The sequence below is a fragment of the Acomys russatus genome, chromosome 30 (assembly GCF_903995435.1).
Source record: "Acomys russatus chromosome 30, mAcoRus1.1, whole genome shotgun sequence".
Lineage (NCBI taxonomy): Eukaryota > Metazoa > Chordata > Mammalia > Rodentia > Muridae > Acomys > Acomys russatus.
In genome coordinates, this window is record NC_067166.1 from 26,328,922 (window position 1) to 26,347,413 (window position 18,492).

Sequence of the window (18,492 nt, forward strand, 5' to 3'; positions counted from 1 at the left end):
TCTCCTCTCTCTGTCCTCTCTGTAGTCAAGGGTCAAGGTAACATGGATACCAAAGTACAGGCCCAGTGATGTTATCCTTTTACTTGAAACTTCCATAGGCTCGTTCATCAGGAAGATGGTGTGAGAACTTCTACAGTAAATGCTCTTCCTGTGTGGACCCTGCAGGCTGCAGGAACATCCTAAAGACAGCCCCGAGAAAGCCTTCCTAGTGAGTGCTGACATCTTACTTCTTTAGGTCCATAAGAGGAGGAGGGAGTTTCAGCAAAGGATTATAACACTGAGCATTGCCCAGAAGAGAAAGCCTCATGGTGCACACACCAAACACTTAGCTATTGCAGACACTTAGGATGTGAGGGAGTAAAGAGAAAGGTATTGAAATACAACCAGCTGAAATTACCAAGAACTCGAGCATGTGCTCAGCAATGTAATATATATTCCAGGCTCCTGTTTCTGAGTTCAAGACACTCAAGAAAATGCATTTCTAATATTTTAATCAATTATAAAGATATACACATAATTTTATATGTAAATAATTCTACAACTAAGGATAAACCATCCTTTGTTTGGACCCCCTCCTTCCCCTCCTCTCTGCTGGTGCACATTCACTGTACACAGTGCTGGCGTCATAACAGTTTCTCTCAGGTATTTCATGCGCTTTAACCAGATCCTCCACCCCACTCCAACCCAGTCTACTCCCTTACCCAGCCTCCCTTCTACTTTAATGGTATATGTGAGTGTGAGTATGAGTGTGTGTGTGTGTGTGTGTGTGTGTGTGTGTGTGTGTGTGTGTATGTATGTACACTTCTTTATAAACTACACGAAGTCTGGATCTGCAAATGAGAGAAAACATGATATTTACCTTTTTAGTTTGGTTTATATTATTCAGTATGATCATCTCAAGTTGCATCTATTTTCCAGAAAATAACAATTATATTCTTCTGTATGACTGACTAAAGCTTCACTCTACATATTACCATCTTTTTTATGTATCCCTCTATTTATGTACACCTAAATAATTTGGCTGTAACAATTAGTATTGCAATAAACATGAAAATACAAGTATATTTGTGGTGCACTGAGTTCTACAGGCACAGACCCAGAACGGGGTACAGTGGGTCAATAGTTCTGTATTGAGTTCTGAGGAAGCTTCCATGATCATTTCTATAGTGACTGAACTAATCTGCATTTCCATTAGCAGTGTCTAAGGGCTCCCTTTACCCACATGCTCACCAGAATTCTGAATTTGTCTGTAGCCACCACAGGGTGAGCTGGCACTTCCGGGTAGTTCTGCATGCACTCCCTGGTTAATTAGCATGAGGCAGTTTCCTGTGAGTACTGGCCATCTGTGCTTCTTCATCTTCTGAGATACTCATCTCATTATTGGTTGAGGTGTTTGGGGAATCATTTGGTGTTGAGCTCTCGAGTTCTTCATGCACCCTACATGTTAGTCTCCTGTCAGATGTACAGCTGGCAAGGAGCTCTTCTGCTGTAGAATGCCTTTTCACTTCAATGTTTACTATACAGTGGCTCTTTCATTTCACGCAATACCATTGGGCAGTGCTTCGGTGTTATTTCCTGCGCTTTAGGGTTTTATAGAAAATCTTTATCTATGTCTTCCCGGCCCTTCCATACAGCAGCGTTTCAACTCTCACATCAAGGTCTTTGATGCACTGGCAGAGTAAGGAAACTAGTTTCATTCCCCTATGTATGGATTCGGTTTTACCAGCACTATTTTTTTGATAGACTTCCTGTTCTTCAATGTATGTTTTTTACATGACTGTCAAACAAGAGTGGCTGTAGCTTTAGGGGTTTAATTTTGGGGCGTTGTATTTCATGGATCTACATATGTGTTTGGGTCCCAGCACCATGCTGTTTCTGTTATCACAGACCTATAAGAGAACTTGAGATTATAGGCTTTAATACTTCCAGCATTGTTCTTTTTTTTTTTTCTCTCAAGATTGTTCTGACAATCTAGGGGTTTATATGCTCTTGTGTGAGGTTTAACATTCCTTTTTCTGAAGAATTTTGTCATTCTTGGTAACACAGCTGTTTGTCACTATACTGACACTGGCAATCGATGAACGTGGGAGATCTTCTAATCTTTTGGTGTCTTCGATTTACTCATTTGGTATTTGCAGTGGTTTGAATTAGAATAGCCACAAAACAGGGTTATTCTGTGTGTCAATGTCTGAAGTTTTTGGATAGCAAAGAAAAAAAAGCCACCACTCATACAAAACAGTATCAGCAATGGAACTCCTGCACACGCGAGTGTAGACCAGTGGCCCTGGAAATAACGTGGACAATTTGAATTCTTCTTCCATAACTCACTAACCCGTGTGACCCTGAGTTAATCATGTTCCCGTTAATAAAACAGCAAAAAAGCGATGTGTCTTGCAAATTTCTTATAAGAACTTAAAATGATAAATGTAATAAACCATGGTACATGATGTGCCTGCTAAGGAACAGAAATCAGCGCCTTCACTATCCTTATCATAAAGTAGACTGGAGAAGAAAAACAGAGTCCTGTTGGAAGAGAGCTCAGATCCAGAGCTGGAAAAGGAGTGGGAGGCACAGGCACTTGTGTGTAAACCCAGCACTCGGGAGGCTGAGGCAGGCGTGATGGCAAGTTTGAGATCAGCCTGTTTCCAACAACAAATTCGAAACTCAACAGGGAAGGAGGAGAGAGAGAATGTCCAGAACTTGAGATCAGATTATCAAAAATATTTCAAAATAATCGACTCTTATTCATGTAGAATAAAAACAAACAGATCCACATTATCAATACTCGTAAATAATGCTAACATAACATATTCTTAGAAATATGTAGAGGAAGAAGGCTTAATGTGTGTGGACGTGCATGTTTGTATGCGTGTGCATGCTCACACGCTCACGTGTCCCAGCACTAATGAGTGCCATGGCTTTTGTGTGGAGCTCAGAGGACAACTTACAGGGAGACTCTTGTCCTCAGGATCAAACTCAGATCATCAGGCATGCTGACAAGAACTTTTACCCAAAGAGCCGTCTCGCTGGCCCCCATCCACCTTCTCTGTGGCCTGAAATATGAGTAGGGCTGTTGGCCTGTGAGCACGCAGGAGCTATCTGCCTGTCTTCACCACCATTGGAAACAGAAACGCACAGCCTAATCAAAGTGAGGTGTGTGTCCTGGAGTTTAAACTAACTGAGCCTTCTCCTCAGACCCAGAGGAAGCATCTAAAGCAAGTTTGCTTTCTTGGTTATTATTGCAGGGCTGAGATAACTTTCTGAGGGAATCAAATACTTAGAAAGTTTACTAGAATGTTATTGAGTTGCACAGGAAAAGCACTTAGTTATGCTGAAAGTGCTTACATAAAATCTACAAGACTGTCTCATGCAAAATGATACCTAAGCGCTTATTACATGCAACTTTACAAACCATCACACTAGTATATTTCTCATTCATTTATATAGCAAACATAATGCAGAAAATTCATAAAACATACCTCTGATAAAAATGTTTGGGCCGATTTCTGAGCTCCTACATGGAGCAGATATTCATACACGTAGAGCGCTAACCTGGAAAACAGATGAGACATTCGCTGAGAGGGTGACAGTTACGCTGTTTCTACATATCATTCTACGTCAAGGATACTTGCACACGGATAGTGACAGAAAATAAAGCTTTGCCCACAACCTTTCAGTGAGTATATGCTTCTATTCAGAAAGAAATTTAATTATACGAATGCCTAGATTACCTATGGCAAGAAGGACTGTGACACAATCAGGAATTATATAAATGTTACATTCTTAGTGTTTTTGGCTATTTGTATTTGACAGCCTTGAAAAAGACATCTTTCCTCTTTGGTGTATTTAAATCAATCTCCATCACATCTTGTCATTAGCAACTTAGAACACCTATCTAGACCTAAATACATCTTAACCCCTAAACAATTAAGCTCCATTATAAAACTACCTGGTCTTCAACTCCCTCAGAGACTTGAGAAGGAGTAAACTTGATTATCTGAGTATCCGGAGTGCAGGTTACTAGCTTTCCAAATGAAAAGATGACAGAGACAGTTTTCTACCTGAATAGTCACCCAAAATTCTATATAATGTTGGAGCATCTTCTTCAGCCTTCTGGCCCAATATATCTGACAGACATATTTGTGGGGCAGGAAACTATTGAGGACTTGCTTATCCTGTGGCTATCGACTCTGCCTGCTTCCAAGCCTGCCTCCCCGCCCCGCCCCCCCCCCTTTTGGGCTAGAATTCTGTCTGTAGTAGAAATGAGGACCTTTTGCTCAGTGGCTTGTTTGCCATATTTGAAGCCATCTCCATAAGGAGGTTCTTTGATGCTCATCATCTTCTTTGAGGTAGGCTGGGTATTGCCAGGAGTTAACCTATCTCAGTGTCAATGAATCTTTAAAGTAATGAAAACCTTTTTAAATGCTATATTCTGCATGTCTCTGGGGTTTTTTTTTTTCAGACCTTGTCTTTGTATAGAGTCATATCTATCTGCTGTACCTAAGATGTGTACTCTTGGGACAAAGTAGACTAGCAATTGTCATGACCATGATTTAATCTAATGTGCTTGGTAGCACATTCAAAGCATTAGAAGTAAACCTTGTATTATAATTGAGTTATATGGGTACTAGTGCAATTAAAAAAAAAAAACATAATGTTTTTCTTCAACCATCTCACTTATCTAAACATTCTCTTTGTTATACTTAACATAAGCAATAGTTTAAAACCAAAACTTAACAGTTAATAAGTTCCATTTTAAGGTAAAATTTATCTCATTGGTAAATAGGTAAATTAATTGATTAGATTTTATTACCCTGGCTTTTTTCAGTTTTTGTTAACCCACCTATGTATACACCCAGCTCAAAACTTGTATATAGTATCAATTTAACACTTGTTTAGAAGCTTTTACCTTCTACTTAATCTTTAGGTTTGATTACTAGATGAATTAATATTTTAGTTTATATGGTATTCATATTCACAGCTAACCTGGCATTAGGCAAATTTCCAACTTAATATGTAGTCATTTTGGGATTAACAGCTTAAAGGTTAGACAAAATTATCTATAGATTTATTACTCACATACAGAATGTTGAGCGTGTTGTATACATTTATTACTGCTCTGCTTATCTTGTGGCTTCAGATTTTTTAAACTGTACCATGCAGCTCAATTTCAGTTGAGCTGTTAAAAATATTATTCACAAACCGAGTGAGTCTGAGGCAGTATTTTAATGATATCTTGGACAGATTGCCCAGATATCTCACAACAGCTCAGTTTCCACCTGCAGCATATTTACCAATATTGAGCCTGGTTTACCGTAAATAATGCAATGTAACAATAACCACAACTCTGTATGGCTACGCCACTTTTCTTGCAAGGGAATTCTGATTATTAAAGATTGATGCATTTACAAAAGTGATAATGTTCCTCATTCCTGTGAAACACGCCAAGCATCTGTCACACACACACAAAAAAAAAATTCCTATGCAAATGAAGTTGTTCTGTCCATTTAATTATTTCTCCACTTCAAAATCAACAAGTATTTTACTGAGAACCACTAAGCACCACCAAGTCAACATTCACAGAACTTCTCACAGATAAACGCATGTCAGTGGCAGAGAGTATATAATGTAAGTGCGAATGAGAGGGACACTCTTAGGAAGGCCACTGCTTAGCACTCCTACCTACCATGCATGAGGAGCACGGCAGCTTCTTTCACAATGGAAGTGTGGCTCACCCTGAGCACAACCACAGGGAATACAACCATTGTCATGGGCCTGCTGTTTACACAAACATCCTTGCTAGTGACTCTGAACAGCCACTGAACCCACACACCCTACACACCCTGCTTCTCCATGAGCCGCACAATCATATGACTCACGGACTATGCTGGTGAATTTTACTTTGAGAAGGGAGGAATGGAGTATTTTTTTCTGGGTGGATGTGACGCCTCAAAACTGCCCGCGCGTGGCCAGATGCCCAACTGCTACGTGAGAAGAAACTGTCTGTAATTTCATACAATCCCTTATGGCTTGTAAAGCCCTGGGTTTAAAGCCCACCAGTATCCACTAGGCAGGGGACAGGGCCTATGTCCAAGGCTGCAGGAAAAGGATGTTCCACCAAGTGTGAGGATTTTGAAGGAGACAGGAGGAAGCAGAGGGGCATGATGGGCTTGTAAAGAGGAGACAAGGAAGGACAGGGTACAACTGTTTCTCCAGTCCTTTACACTCACTGCATCCAAAGTTAAATTCACTTTGACCATCTGCTTTTACGGTTCTTGTGTTCAAGTTTTTAAGAAAAAAAAGTTTCTTTGAGTCTGTTTCCTCAATCTGTCCAATGCAGAGCATTTTCCCTCCATTATTTCTGAATAATTACTGTTTTAATTTTTGACTGGCTAATCCCCAGTTATGTATAACTAAGCCATGCACTGGATACTAGTGCCTCCTGCTCTTGAAAAGCCTACACACAGGAGCAGCAGGAGCTGTTAGCAGTGGATACAGAGGGTCAGTGCCTCCCAATAGCTCTTCACAACAACAGCACTGAAAACACTAAAATAAGATTCTCTGAAAGCTGTCTTAGCTGTAACACCATGATCAAAACACGCCGGGAAGGGAAGGGTTTCCTTGGCTCACACTTCCACATCACCGTCCATCGCTGAAGGAAGTCAGCACAGGAGGGACCCAAACAGGGCAGGAATTGGAAGCAGGAGCTGAAGCAGAGTCCATGGAAGGGGGCTTGCTCTTATGCTTATTCAGGGCTGCTTTCTTAAAGAACTCAGGACACCAGCCCTGGGATAGCACCACCCACAAAGGGCTGGGCCTTCCCCCATCAATCACTGAGTAAAAAATGCCTCCTCTCAGGGAGGCACTTTCTCAGCTGAACTCCCCTCCTTTCAGATGACTCTAGCCTGTGTCAAACTTACGTAAAAACAGCCAGGACAGCTCTGGGAAAAGGATTCTACAATGAAGTTGGACATTTCAAGAAGTGGAAAGTGACTTTCTCCACCTGCCCAGGTAAATCACAACCAAGATCATCAAACATAAGAGCCACAGGAAAAAATTTAGATCGTTTTACCAAACAGGGTAATTTTTAGCAATACTGAATTTACTAATATTTGAAAGGTATAAACTTTTAAACTAACATTTTAGCTTTCTTTTTCTGGTCTTTCAGAGGTTTAAGTACTTTTCCTAATACACAAAATGAGTATTTAATGACTTAAAACAATTTAAACATACAAAAAAAAAGTTTTGTCGTAAAAGGCCACTGCAGCAGGTAGACCTAAGTTCCTTTATTCTTGACACTACTCTGATGAATAGTGTCACCAGACACAATGATGAAAACTCCTATCAAGGATTTATGAGTCAAATCTCTTTAAACTATCTTTCACTTCATTTTAACTCAGTGATGACAAATGATTATGTTTCCATTTGACTGCCTTTTATTTATCAAGGAAAATTATGCAAATAAACAAAGCCTGAAATGTAAAGAATTGTTATTTGTAATTTTTAAACTATTTGGGTTTTGTATTATAGATTTATAACTAGGCAGAGGCCATACAAATTACAGCTTCAGGAAAAGAAAAAAAGAAAACAGTAAAGAAAAACTGCCCCTAATCTCATACAATTAAACTAGCACGATCATAATGACTTTGTTTGTCTACTTCCAGTGCCTTAAGAGTAGTATCCAGCAAATACTTTTGAGTGAATGAATAAATGAATGGCTCTTTTAGATCAGGCATACGTATGGCACTTAAAGAGTTATTAGGTTTTGTCCTCTCAAGGCATTCAAGGTCAGTGTAAGTTTTTTTCTTAGGTACCAATTCTAACACAACATCTCCTCAGAGCACTGAAGATTTGGTCTCCTTGCTATGTATACTGGTTACAAAACATGTAAAAATCAAGTGGTATAGACCACACAAAACAAAACAAAAAAACAACAACTTTCATCCTGCTAACTGATTTTCATAGTCCTAGAGAAGGTGCTATGAAGCCTAGTAGGGAAAAGACATGCACATGGATACAATGGTGACACGAATGTTACGGGTCAACCAACTACTTTCTAACTGGATTTAAGGCCCATTCCACCCACGGAAACACATGCTTGCTACTGTAACTGTGTGCAAGAACTCATAGTTGGGGGTCGGGGTGGGTAGGGGTCATACAGGTCCCAGCGATGAATCTACTAATATTTCTCTGCTAAATGGTCATAGCATCCAACTGCCCTATGAATTTGCAACTCTCAACTCATAGATTGTTCAGGTCCCATGCCCCATGAGAATAATGTTTGTGTAATGGATGCTGGTTAATGTAGAAACCCACAATTTCAAGTACAGAAAAACACAAGTCAGTGGAGTGCTCAGCCACAAATAGAACATCTATCACATTGCTTACAACGGATCATCATGGAAAAGAGGACAGAAAGATTATAAGCGCCAGAGGCCAGGAAGAACCAGAGTAAAATCATGTTTCCTAGGCATGACAAGAGTGCTTCGCTCATGAATTCACAGCAACTTTGGCTGCCTGCACACGGCTAAGCGAGTCAACATTCTAGGGGTTCACAACCACCATGTCTGAGGATCTGTGGGCAGATGGTAGTTTCTGGGGGAGAGAATTAACTTTCTGAAAGGGTGTGGCCCCTGGTAAGCCAACTGCATCGCAGTGGGTAGCTCTAAGTCCATGGGTGAATGGCAGCTCAAAGGGAAGTTGATGAGTTATTTAAAAAGAGAACACAAGGTTGTGAGGGAGGCAAAGGTAAATATGGGAGGTGTTTGGGAGGAGATGGGGTAAATATCACTAAAATGCATGAAAATTCCCAGAGTTAATAAAATATTTTTTAACATTTGGTTTCAATAGGATAATGAACAGTTCCACCATGCGGACATAATGGAGGTAATGCCTTCCTGTTGATTTCAAATTTCTACATAAAAAGACAATTAAAAAGTAATTGGTTCATTGCTATATATTTACTTCATGTGTTTTGTTATTTTTAATTTTTAAAAATCTTTAAAAGGAACAAACAACTTCTATTTTTCTTTTTGATTCCCTTTTAAAAGGCAATGAAGGAAGATTAGAGACTCTCAAGGATGGTAGACTTTTCTGAAGGATATTTTATAAACGTCCTGAGTAGTCTATTTTTTTTTAAATCTCGCTTTGCATGCTTAGACCTTAAATCTCAGTGTCAATTACCAGAAAAGCATTAAAGAATAGATTCTTTTACAAAACTGTAAACCAACAGAGTGAGGACTTGCAACCCTCTTTAAAGGGATCCCAAACACGCACTTCACATAAGTACTGGAAAGCCGTTCTTAAGTGTCCCCTGCCCTTTTGTGACTGATTAGGATCAGCTCTTCGAGAGTTCAACAGATTGTTGCAAAGACATCATACCCTGATTCTCACTGTTTGAATTTTGCTTTGTGTCTTCACTTCGTGCTCATTCTTGATTGATGCCTCTGGATTCAGGCACTAACGCATCAAACAATACTGCCAAAGGATATCAACTCTTGACCACCATGACCACCACCTTCCACCAAGAGCTATTGCATCACCTCAAATGATGCCACATACCCCATCCTCCTTATAACCAAAAGAGGGACCCGGTCAGCCCTCTCTGTCCCTACTCTGCTTCAAAGCAGCCAAGACGGGTCATCCATACCACAAAGATCCCAGAGGAAGGGAACTTATGATAGCAATACTTAGTTATTTTTTTTTTTAAGAAAGAACAGATTCTCTTATGTGTCTCTCAAATACTTGTCAAGTAGAAAAAGACACTTCCCTTCCTAAGCCACTACATAATCCCAGTGTTGACCAATGACACATGTCAGTGTCCAAATGTAACCCCTGGGTGATAAAACGCCAATAGTCTGTCAGATTACAGCTACGGAGGAGTCTCATTTGGCATTTGGCAGCCACTAAACGGCTACTCCTGGGACTGTAAGCAGTTATTAGCAAGTGAAACTAGATGCCTGATCAAATGTTTAATAGCACTTGCAACCTGGTGCTAAGGAGGTGTGAAAAGTTAGACATCTATTTCTAACATTGTCTTCTTAAACTTCTTCGTCGTTAACAGTTAGGCTAAAAAACAGACTTGGAGTGTCAAAAACTGTGAAACCACACAATAATGCTAAAACCAAGCTTTTTAAAGTCATACTAAAAATGTCTATTTCTCATATTCTCAGCATCAGTGGGCACAGGGAAGGACACAAATGAAGACGTGTCTTTCATTGGATAGATGGGTACGTTAGGCAGGCACAATGCACTCACAAACACACACACACACACTAGTCTGCTGCTGCTTTATGCTGGGAATAGAAGCAAGCGATACACGATTAGGTGTGCCCACACACAAAAAACCACTTGCCTCCTGAGACAGGCAAGTTAAAAATTACACGTTTAATAACAACTTTGGAAAGCTGCGAAGGGCAAAGATAAAACTGTAAGAATTAATTTAAAGAACGAATCAACAGTTGTGGAGTTACAATTACTCATAAAATGTAAACAAAGCTTCCATCCAGGGCCACCTAGATGACACAGTTAAAGGCATTTGACAGACAACCCTGATGCCCCGAGTTCAAACCCTGGAGCCCTCCTGGATGACAGAAAGAAATGACTCCTACAAGTTGTCCTCCTCTGACCTCCACATGTGTGTTTTGCGATGAACGTACGTATGTACACACAGGGTTAAATAAACAAACTTTAAAACACCTTCCATCCAACCTTTGCGCTAAGCCATATGTGCTAGAAACACTAGGGGCCTCGCTTGAGAACAGCATTTCCTCTGATTCAAGCTGAAGACAACCCTAAGGCTCCTACTTGTTGTGGGATCTCAAAGTACACAAATGAGGTTATGTCCTGTCTGATGTCCATGCTGTCTTCAGACAGCAGACAGCCATGCACCCATGTTACTGGTCATGAGACCTTAGAATTCTTATTGTAGTTTAGTTTATTTCAGTATTTTAGCACCAAAATCAGTATGTCACTAAACTTCCACTTAGGATGAATGAATGGGACTGGATTTGCCCCCAGTGGGTCATAACAATGATTGGAATTATCTAACTGAATATGAAGTAAATAATGTCTTCAGTTACCAGAAGATTGGAATAGATATGAGGACATCCTACTGGGATTCTGGGTAAGAGAAATACAGGAGACGGGGAAATAGAAGGACCCAGAAGGTCCTAGAAGCCTACAAAAGAACATCATGATGGGTAGATCGGGGCCCAGGAGGGTCTGCTCAAACTACTGCACTAACCAAGGACAATACAATAGTAAATATCAAACCCCTACTTTGATCTAGCCAATGGACAGAACATTCTCCACAGTTATGTGGAGAGTGGGGACTGACTCTGACATAACTCTGGTGCCCCATATTTGACCACCTCCCCTTGTTGGGGAGGCCTGATGGCACTCAAAGAAAGAATAAGCAGGTTACCAAGATGAGACTTGATAGTTTATGACCATATGTGGGAAGGAGGGGCCCCTCAGTCATAGACCTAGGGGAGGGGGAATAGGGTGGAAGCAGGAGGAGGGAAGAATGGGAGGGTACAAGTGATGGGATAACAATTGAGTTGTAATCTGAATAATTAATTAAATAAAAAAAGAAAGAATTTTTGAACAAGATACTTCTGAATATACAATCATCAGAACTTCATTCGTTGCTTCTGGCACGCCTGCTTTGCAGTATCGGGCAACCTGGCTGCAGGCCTGAGCACACGTTAGCACTACGCTGTGCACCTCACCACACCATACAGTGTGCCAACAACCACTTCCTCAACAACTCGGCCCTGATTCCAGACTTTCCTGTTGTGAATCGAAGTTTTTTTAAATACACACAAAGTTTTCTACAGCTTTTAGAAATGTGTGGTTTGAATTATAAAAACAAAGACTTTTCATATTTCTTAGCATCATTCCTCATCATGTATCAAGCTAGTTTATCTCTGGATTTTAGTGTCTTAGAATGTTTGATTTTTAAGAACTTGTATTTCAGTTACTTCCTTTAATTCATTTAAAATGCATGAAGTTTGACTTAATGTTATAAAAGGATCTCCAACATTTCTGAAACGGCCTAAGTGTACGTCTGCCGCTTTGTACTATGTGTGTGAAGTGACACTCCTAGAAATGATGATTATAAAATCAAAGTGTCATTCAACACCAGCAGATGTTGTTCAGTACAAATGTCCACTCAAGATTGAAATCTTTATGCAAAATTAAACAAAATATCTATCTTCTTTTTTTTTTTTAAGAATATCTATCTTCTTAAAGTTTGCTTTCATTGCTCTTGATTTTTATTTACTGTGACTGTTTATGTGAGCAGCACATGAGTGTGTCCACATATGTGCAGGTGAGTGTGCCTGTGTACACGTGTAGGACGAATGTTGACACTGGCTGTCTTCACCCGTCCCTCTGCACCAGTTTGTGAGACAGAGTCTAATGGAGCCCACTGTCTCACCTAGATGCTGAGCAGCAAGCTCCTGGGACCCTCCTGTCTGCCCTCACAAGGAGACGCAAAGTTTATTTTATTTTTTGGAGAATTTCACATGAGTACTGTATTTCTCTCATCCTCCCACTCCCTCCAATCCCTGTGTCCCACCCACTCCTCAAATTCAAAGTTTCTTAATCTGTAATTATAGCTGTTATATGTACGCGTGTGTCTTAGTCACCGTTCTCTTGCTGTGAAGACACCATGACCAAGGCAGCTCCTAAAAGAAAGCACTTAACTGGGGGCGTGTTTACAGAGTCAGAGGTGAGTCCATTATGGAGGGAGCATGATAGCACACATGGAGCTAGAGCAGAAGCTGAGACCTACATCCTGATCCACATGCGAGCGAGAGAGAGAGAGAGGGAGGGAGAATGGCCTGGCATGGGTTTTTGACAACTCAAAGGCCCCCCCACACCCCCAGTGGCACACCTCCTCCAGTAAGGCTATGGACTCTCAAAAGACATAGTCATGATCTATTTGATGCGCATGCTATCCTCAGAGATAGCCTCCTAATCTTTCTAATCCCTTCTGAGTTCTTCTCCTTGGTGATTAAATATTCAAATCTATGGGAGACACTCTCATTCAAATTACCACTATGTGTGTGTGTGTGTGTGTGTGTGTGTGTGTGTGTGTGTCTATCTTTCTGTTTGTGTGTCTATCTGTGTGTGTCTGTCTGTCTGTGTGTCTCTTTGTCTGTCTGTCTGTGTGTGTCCATCTGTCTTTCTGTCTGTGTGTCTGTCTGTTTGTATCTCTGTCTGTGTGTCTACCTTGTATGTATCTGTGCATCTGTCTGTGTATCTGTGTGTGTGTGTATGTGTGTGTGTGTGTGTTTTCCCTTGATCATGGAGTGGTAGTGTAGTATGTAGAAAGTGTGTAGCAGTAGAAAGTAAGACAGCTGTACTCTTCTTCCCATGAAAATATTGATCCTGGCATCAAAATAAAAGTACTCAAATGACTTCTGAGTAGGGAAACTTTGCCAAATTAATGAAACTGTATTGAACTGTTACTGCTACAGAGAAAACAACACAAAGGACTACTAAAAACTGTTCGAAAATAGGAAGTAAAAATCTGTATCACACCTCTATTAAGTATTGTTATCCCATGGTGTTCTGAACTTTGCAGTTTGCTATGGATTTTTAACTTCAACTCTGAAATGAGGGTATAGGAAGAAACATAATTCAAGCAGAGGCAAAATGTCCTAGAATAATATTTTGACTAAACTAACCTAGGCCCATGGGGGGGGGAGGTCCCCAGAGACTGAACCACCAACCAAAGAGCATGCATGGGCTGGACCTAGGCTCCCTACACACGTGCAGCAGATGTGCAGTGTGGTCAACGTGTGGGTCCCTAACAACGGGAGCAGGGCCTGTCTCTGACTCAGTTGCTGCCTCTGGTTTCCATTTCCCATAGCTGTTCTGCCCTGTCAAGCCCCAGTGGGAGAAGATGCACTTAGTCCTGCTTCAAGTTGATATGCCAGGGTGGGTGGGTACTCGCTGGGGGCCTCCCCTTCTCTGAGAAGGAGAGAATGGCAGGAGGAAGGGCGTGAGGGTGGGGCTGGGAGGAGAGGAGAGAGCGAGCTGGGACCAGGCTGTAAAGCGATTTTAATTAATTAACTAATTAATTAATGGAAAAAAGACTTGTATCTATATATTTAGAGCCAATGATACCTACATAGTTTCTCACTAGAAAAGGACACTACTGATTGCTAAAGTGCCTTCTCCAAACTGAGAAAACAACTACTACTTGTCGCTAGAACAGGTGTCAAGATTTCAGAGTCAATTCCTTCTAACAGGAATCCCCTGGCAGCTGCACTTGCCCTATAGGCACGCCCATCAGTGCAGCACTGTGACAGGCCTGTAACGGGGCTTTATCACAAAGATGGAGGTACTGTTTTCTCATGAGCTTTCCTGGGTCAGTTTTAACACAGTGACTTCTTCATGCACAGAGTTGTTAATGGCCATGGTAGAATAAGTAACCAAGCATTCTTAAGTAGCAGAAGAAGGATTTAATCCAGCCTTATTTTCTTAACACAAAGCTCAGTTTTACTTTTTAAGAAGGAACAAACTATACATAGTGATCAGGTTCCATTTTCACTTTTGAAGTTAACCACATCAGATATATGACCTTATATTTCATAATATTCCACTTTGATTACTTTTAATCAGTTTGAGATTACTTAAATATCTTTTCTTCAACTTCACTGTAGAACAAAATTTCATTACATTAAATTACATTAATTTTTAAAATTATTTGGATCACATTTGAAATTAATGTCTAATAAGTTCTTATTAAATCTTATATTGTATTTATTCAAGGAAAGATTACCACCATTAATACAGCAAATTCAGAGATAGAAAAATAGGAATTATCTTTCCAAATCACTTCGAAAGTCAAAGTTGTCTCAGCCATGCTGCTACCCTGCAGGGGCCACGCAGCTCGGTGTCAAGAGGCACAAACCTGGGGCTCAACTCTCAGCACCGAGAAGAAAAAAAATAATAAAAATTTTAAACATCTTTGTACGTTAGGATAGTATAACTCTACTTCTAGATTTTATTAAAGATCTTATGACAGTTAACAAGCAGCAAAAAGAGAAAAAGAACATGTATGTCCAAGTCTACGGAAAGCACTAAACTGTAATGTTAGCACACATGTACACAGCAAACAGAAGCACACAGAAGAAAGCACCTGAACTGTAATGCACTGACAATACCTCATGCTGGCAAGGCTGGAGAGTGCAGGAATTTCCTTCCCTGTTAGCGGACCTAGAAAACTGTGCAGCAACTTTGGCTGCTTCACACAATGATGTAGTGATTGTAATCTGAAAACCTAGAGGAAATAATTAAAGAGAACTAAAGAAATTCTTACCAAACAACCTGGCACTTGTGCCCCTTGGTATTTTCCAAAGAAAATGAAATTTTATGTCCACACAAAACCGCCTGCCCACAGCTGCTTTACTGGTAACTACCTACACATGACACTCCGGAGGTGAACGGGAAGACAGAACTGCAGCACACCAGCCAGTAGAGCCTTACTCAGTGACGAACGAAGTCATGAAAAGGCATGGAGGATGGCTAAGCGTACACTGCTGAAAACCAATGCCACTTGGCAAGGTGTTTAATTATACCTGCTTCACATCACTGTCATTTAAGTATGCATGTTAGAATTGCTGTTAAGCAAGGCTGCTGCTTAAATGCCACTTCCTGTTTTCCGATTTCTGTTTTCTGATTCCTGTTTCCTGATTTCTGGAAGTCTTTCTCATTGAAAACGCAGAAATGTCAGTCCCCTACTCCCCAGTGTACAGATGCACGTGGCTTGGCTAGACGGGTCACAGAACCTAGATGAGACCCTACAACAACTAATGCACTAAATGGATGTAGCATCAAGCAGACCGCTAACGACTTAGCACCACACCCGTAGACCAGGGGCATCTCTCAGCCCTCATCACAGAAGCTTCATTTGCAGTAGCCGGGGACTCACAGAGATCCTCAACTCATCAAGGTGCAGAGAATGAGAGACTGCAGAAGGCTCTGCTCTGAATGGAACGCCTACATCAGACCCCCTTCCTACCAAGCTTCTGGGATAATGAAGGAGGAGGGGAAAAGCTAAGAACTAAGGGACCGATGACGTCAAGGAAATAGTGTCTTTTAGATGCACATTATGACCTCACGGAGGTTTGGGACAGCATGCACAAAAACGTGTGCAAGCCCTAATCAGACTAGATCCCACCCTGGAGAGGAGCTCTTGGTAACTGATAGATGCTGAGGGAGGAAGAAAATCTGTTTCTTTAGGAGTGTAGTCCCTGGTAAGTTCACCATGCTCCAGAATTTATGAGAAGCTCAAATTGGGCTTAAAAAAGATACATCGTACAAAACATTTGGTGGGTGGGTATAATAAAAAACAATATTTGAAATTAAAAGCTAATTAAAACTTTAAATTTGTAGACAGAATTCAGAACTTTAACACCATATAAGGAAGTGAGGAGGTATTCAAAGAAAACTCTAACTTTAATAAAGACATAAGGCAATTTTTCCCTCTGATTTTCCTGGATAATATAAATACACGGAATCATATCTAATACTTATTTTTTAAAGTCACAAACAAAATCATCAAAATCACAGGAGTATCCTCATCACTAGAGTTTAAATTCAGTATACTTAGATATCAATGGCATTTGCGTTTAGAAACCCTATTGGCCAACCATTTTGTGCCTGATTTGCCAAATAGGCGAGGCTGACTGGTCAGCCAGTTCCAGGTGGTGTTCCGCCCAACTCCCAGCATGAGGATTACAAACGTGCACAGCCACACCCGTTTGCTTGTTTTTCACACAGCGGGCCCTGGGGGAGGAGGGCAAACCTGGCCCTTGATCTGCATGGCAAGCAGCTTGCTGGCTGAGCCCTGAGTCCTTGACAACTCTAAAGCATCCACTTTGTACAAAGTAGCAAGAAGTAATGAAACATGAACCTAGAAACATGAGAACATTTATGGCAATAGTGCTTTAAAAATTAGTAGCATACAGTTATTTTAATTAGATAGAATTAAAAGCAAAATTATTTTCAAACATCCTAATAAACTATAAATACACACTATAGTAACCACTACCAACAGTGAATAAGCTTCTATACTTTTATAACTTAGACAAAAACAAAAGGAAGCTAGGAATCCTGCCCTCAAGTAATTTTCAGACTTGTTAACAGGGCAAGCCATATGATGAAAAATAAGATGAATAAAAGAGTGCAGCATATACCGGGCATGCAGGCAGTGGAAAAACATCAGGATTTCAGCGTGAAAAGAGGCTACAGCAGGAAATCTTTTAACTGAGGGAGGGAACAGCAGTAAATGAGTCACTAAGGGAAAAAATGGGGAGTAAACAGGATTTTTAAAAAGAGCAATAACATGAATAAATTATCTACAGTTTGTCACAATGGTAGCCCACTTCATATCTTCTATGTGCCTAAAAGTAATGACAAACATTTATAAGATACTGTTATTGAGATTTATTTCTACATATCAAGATATGATAGAGAAACTTGACTCCATTCTCATACTATGGTAAATAGAAACATATATGGTGTTTTACGGTTTATAAAATACTTTCATATAACCAAGTAAATTATTAACTTTTAGTAGCTTATAATAATTTGATTAAGAATTATTTCAAATCATTACCTTTTACTTCGTTTCAACTTATAGTAAACAAAGCTATATTCTGTAAATGTTTAAGTAGAAAACATATTTATCTAGATGGAATTTCCTAATTAATATTTAAGTTAGTATTTAAAAGAAAAATTTGCATGGCAAAATTTAAAAATCAAAAATCAATATTAGAAAGTACAAATTATAGTTTCAAATTTAGATGAAATTATTCTGACTAATGATTTTTGTATCTAAAAAATTTTTACTGTATCTCTCTATATAGAAAAAGAGAAAATGGAATTAAATAAAAGATTAATTTCTAGATATATAACTGACTAGTTATAGTAACAAGCATTTTAGAGCCTGACTTACTATGTCAGTAAACTAAATGTCTTCACTTCCAAAATCTACACGAAACTAATCAGATAACCCCATTGACTTTAGGGAGAAAAAGTTTCCAACAGAATTATCAAATTTGAAAACAAAAGTAAGGAAATAACTAGCCTATTTAGCATCCCAAAAGAATAGTACACTCTGAAACATTGGTAAACCCATAAAATTAACTTAACAAAGAAATCTTTAAAATTCTGTACAAAAAACAAAACAAACAAAAAAATGGGGGTAGGAGTTTTGCTAGAAAGATAGGTAGTTAGTTGGCTGGAAAGGCTTATTCTTTTCCACATCAGGAGGCTCAGAAAAGCTTTGAACTCCAGCTCTGAAGATCTCATGTCTTCTGACCTCCACACACGCACGCACGCGCGTGCGCACCCACACACACACACACACACACACACACACACACAGTGCTTGTACAGAATGACAGGCAGGTAAGAGTTAACAATGGACTGCAAAAAGGACAGTTGTTGGTCACGTCAAGTTCAACATGA

The 18,492-nt window shown here is 39.9% G+C and overlaps 1 protein-coding gene across 7 annotated transcripts in view; it reads right to left on the reverse strand.

Annotated features, from left to right (window-relative positions):
* Nucleotides 1-18,492, reverse strand: part of Ssbp2 (single stranded DNA binding protein 2) — a 249,109-nt gene that overhangs the window by 165,135 nt on the left and 65,482 nt on the right. For all 7 annotated transcript variants that reach the window (XM_051172516.1, XM_051172515.1, XM_051172513.1 and 4 more), the window contains one exon: nucleotides 3,480-3,552. In XM_051172516.1, the coding sequence (XP_051028473.1) occupies nucleotides 3,480-3,552 (73 nt within the window). Of the gene's footprint in view, nucleotides 1-3,479; nucleotides 3,553-18,492 lie in introns of those variants that run through there.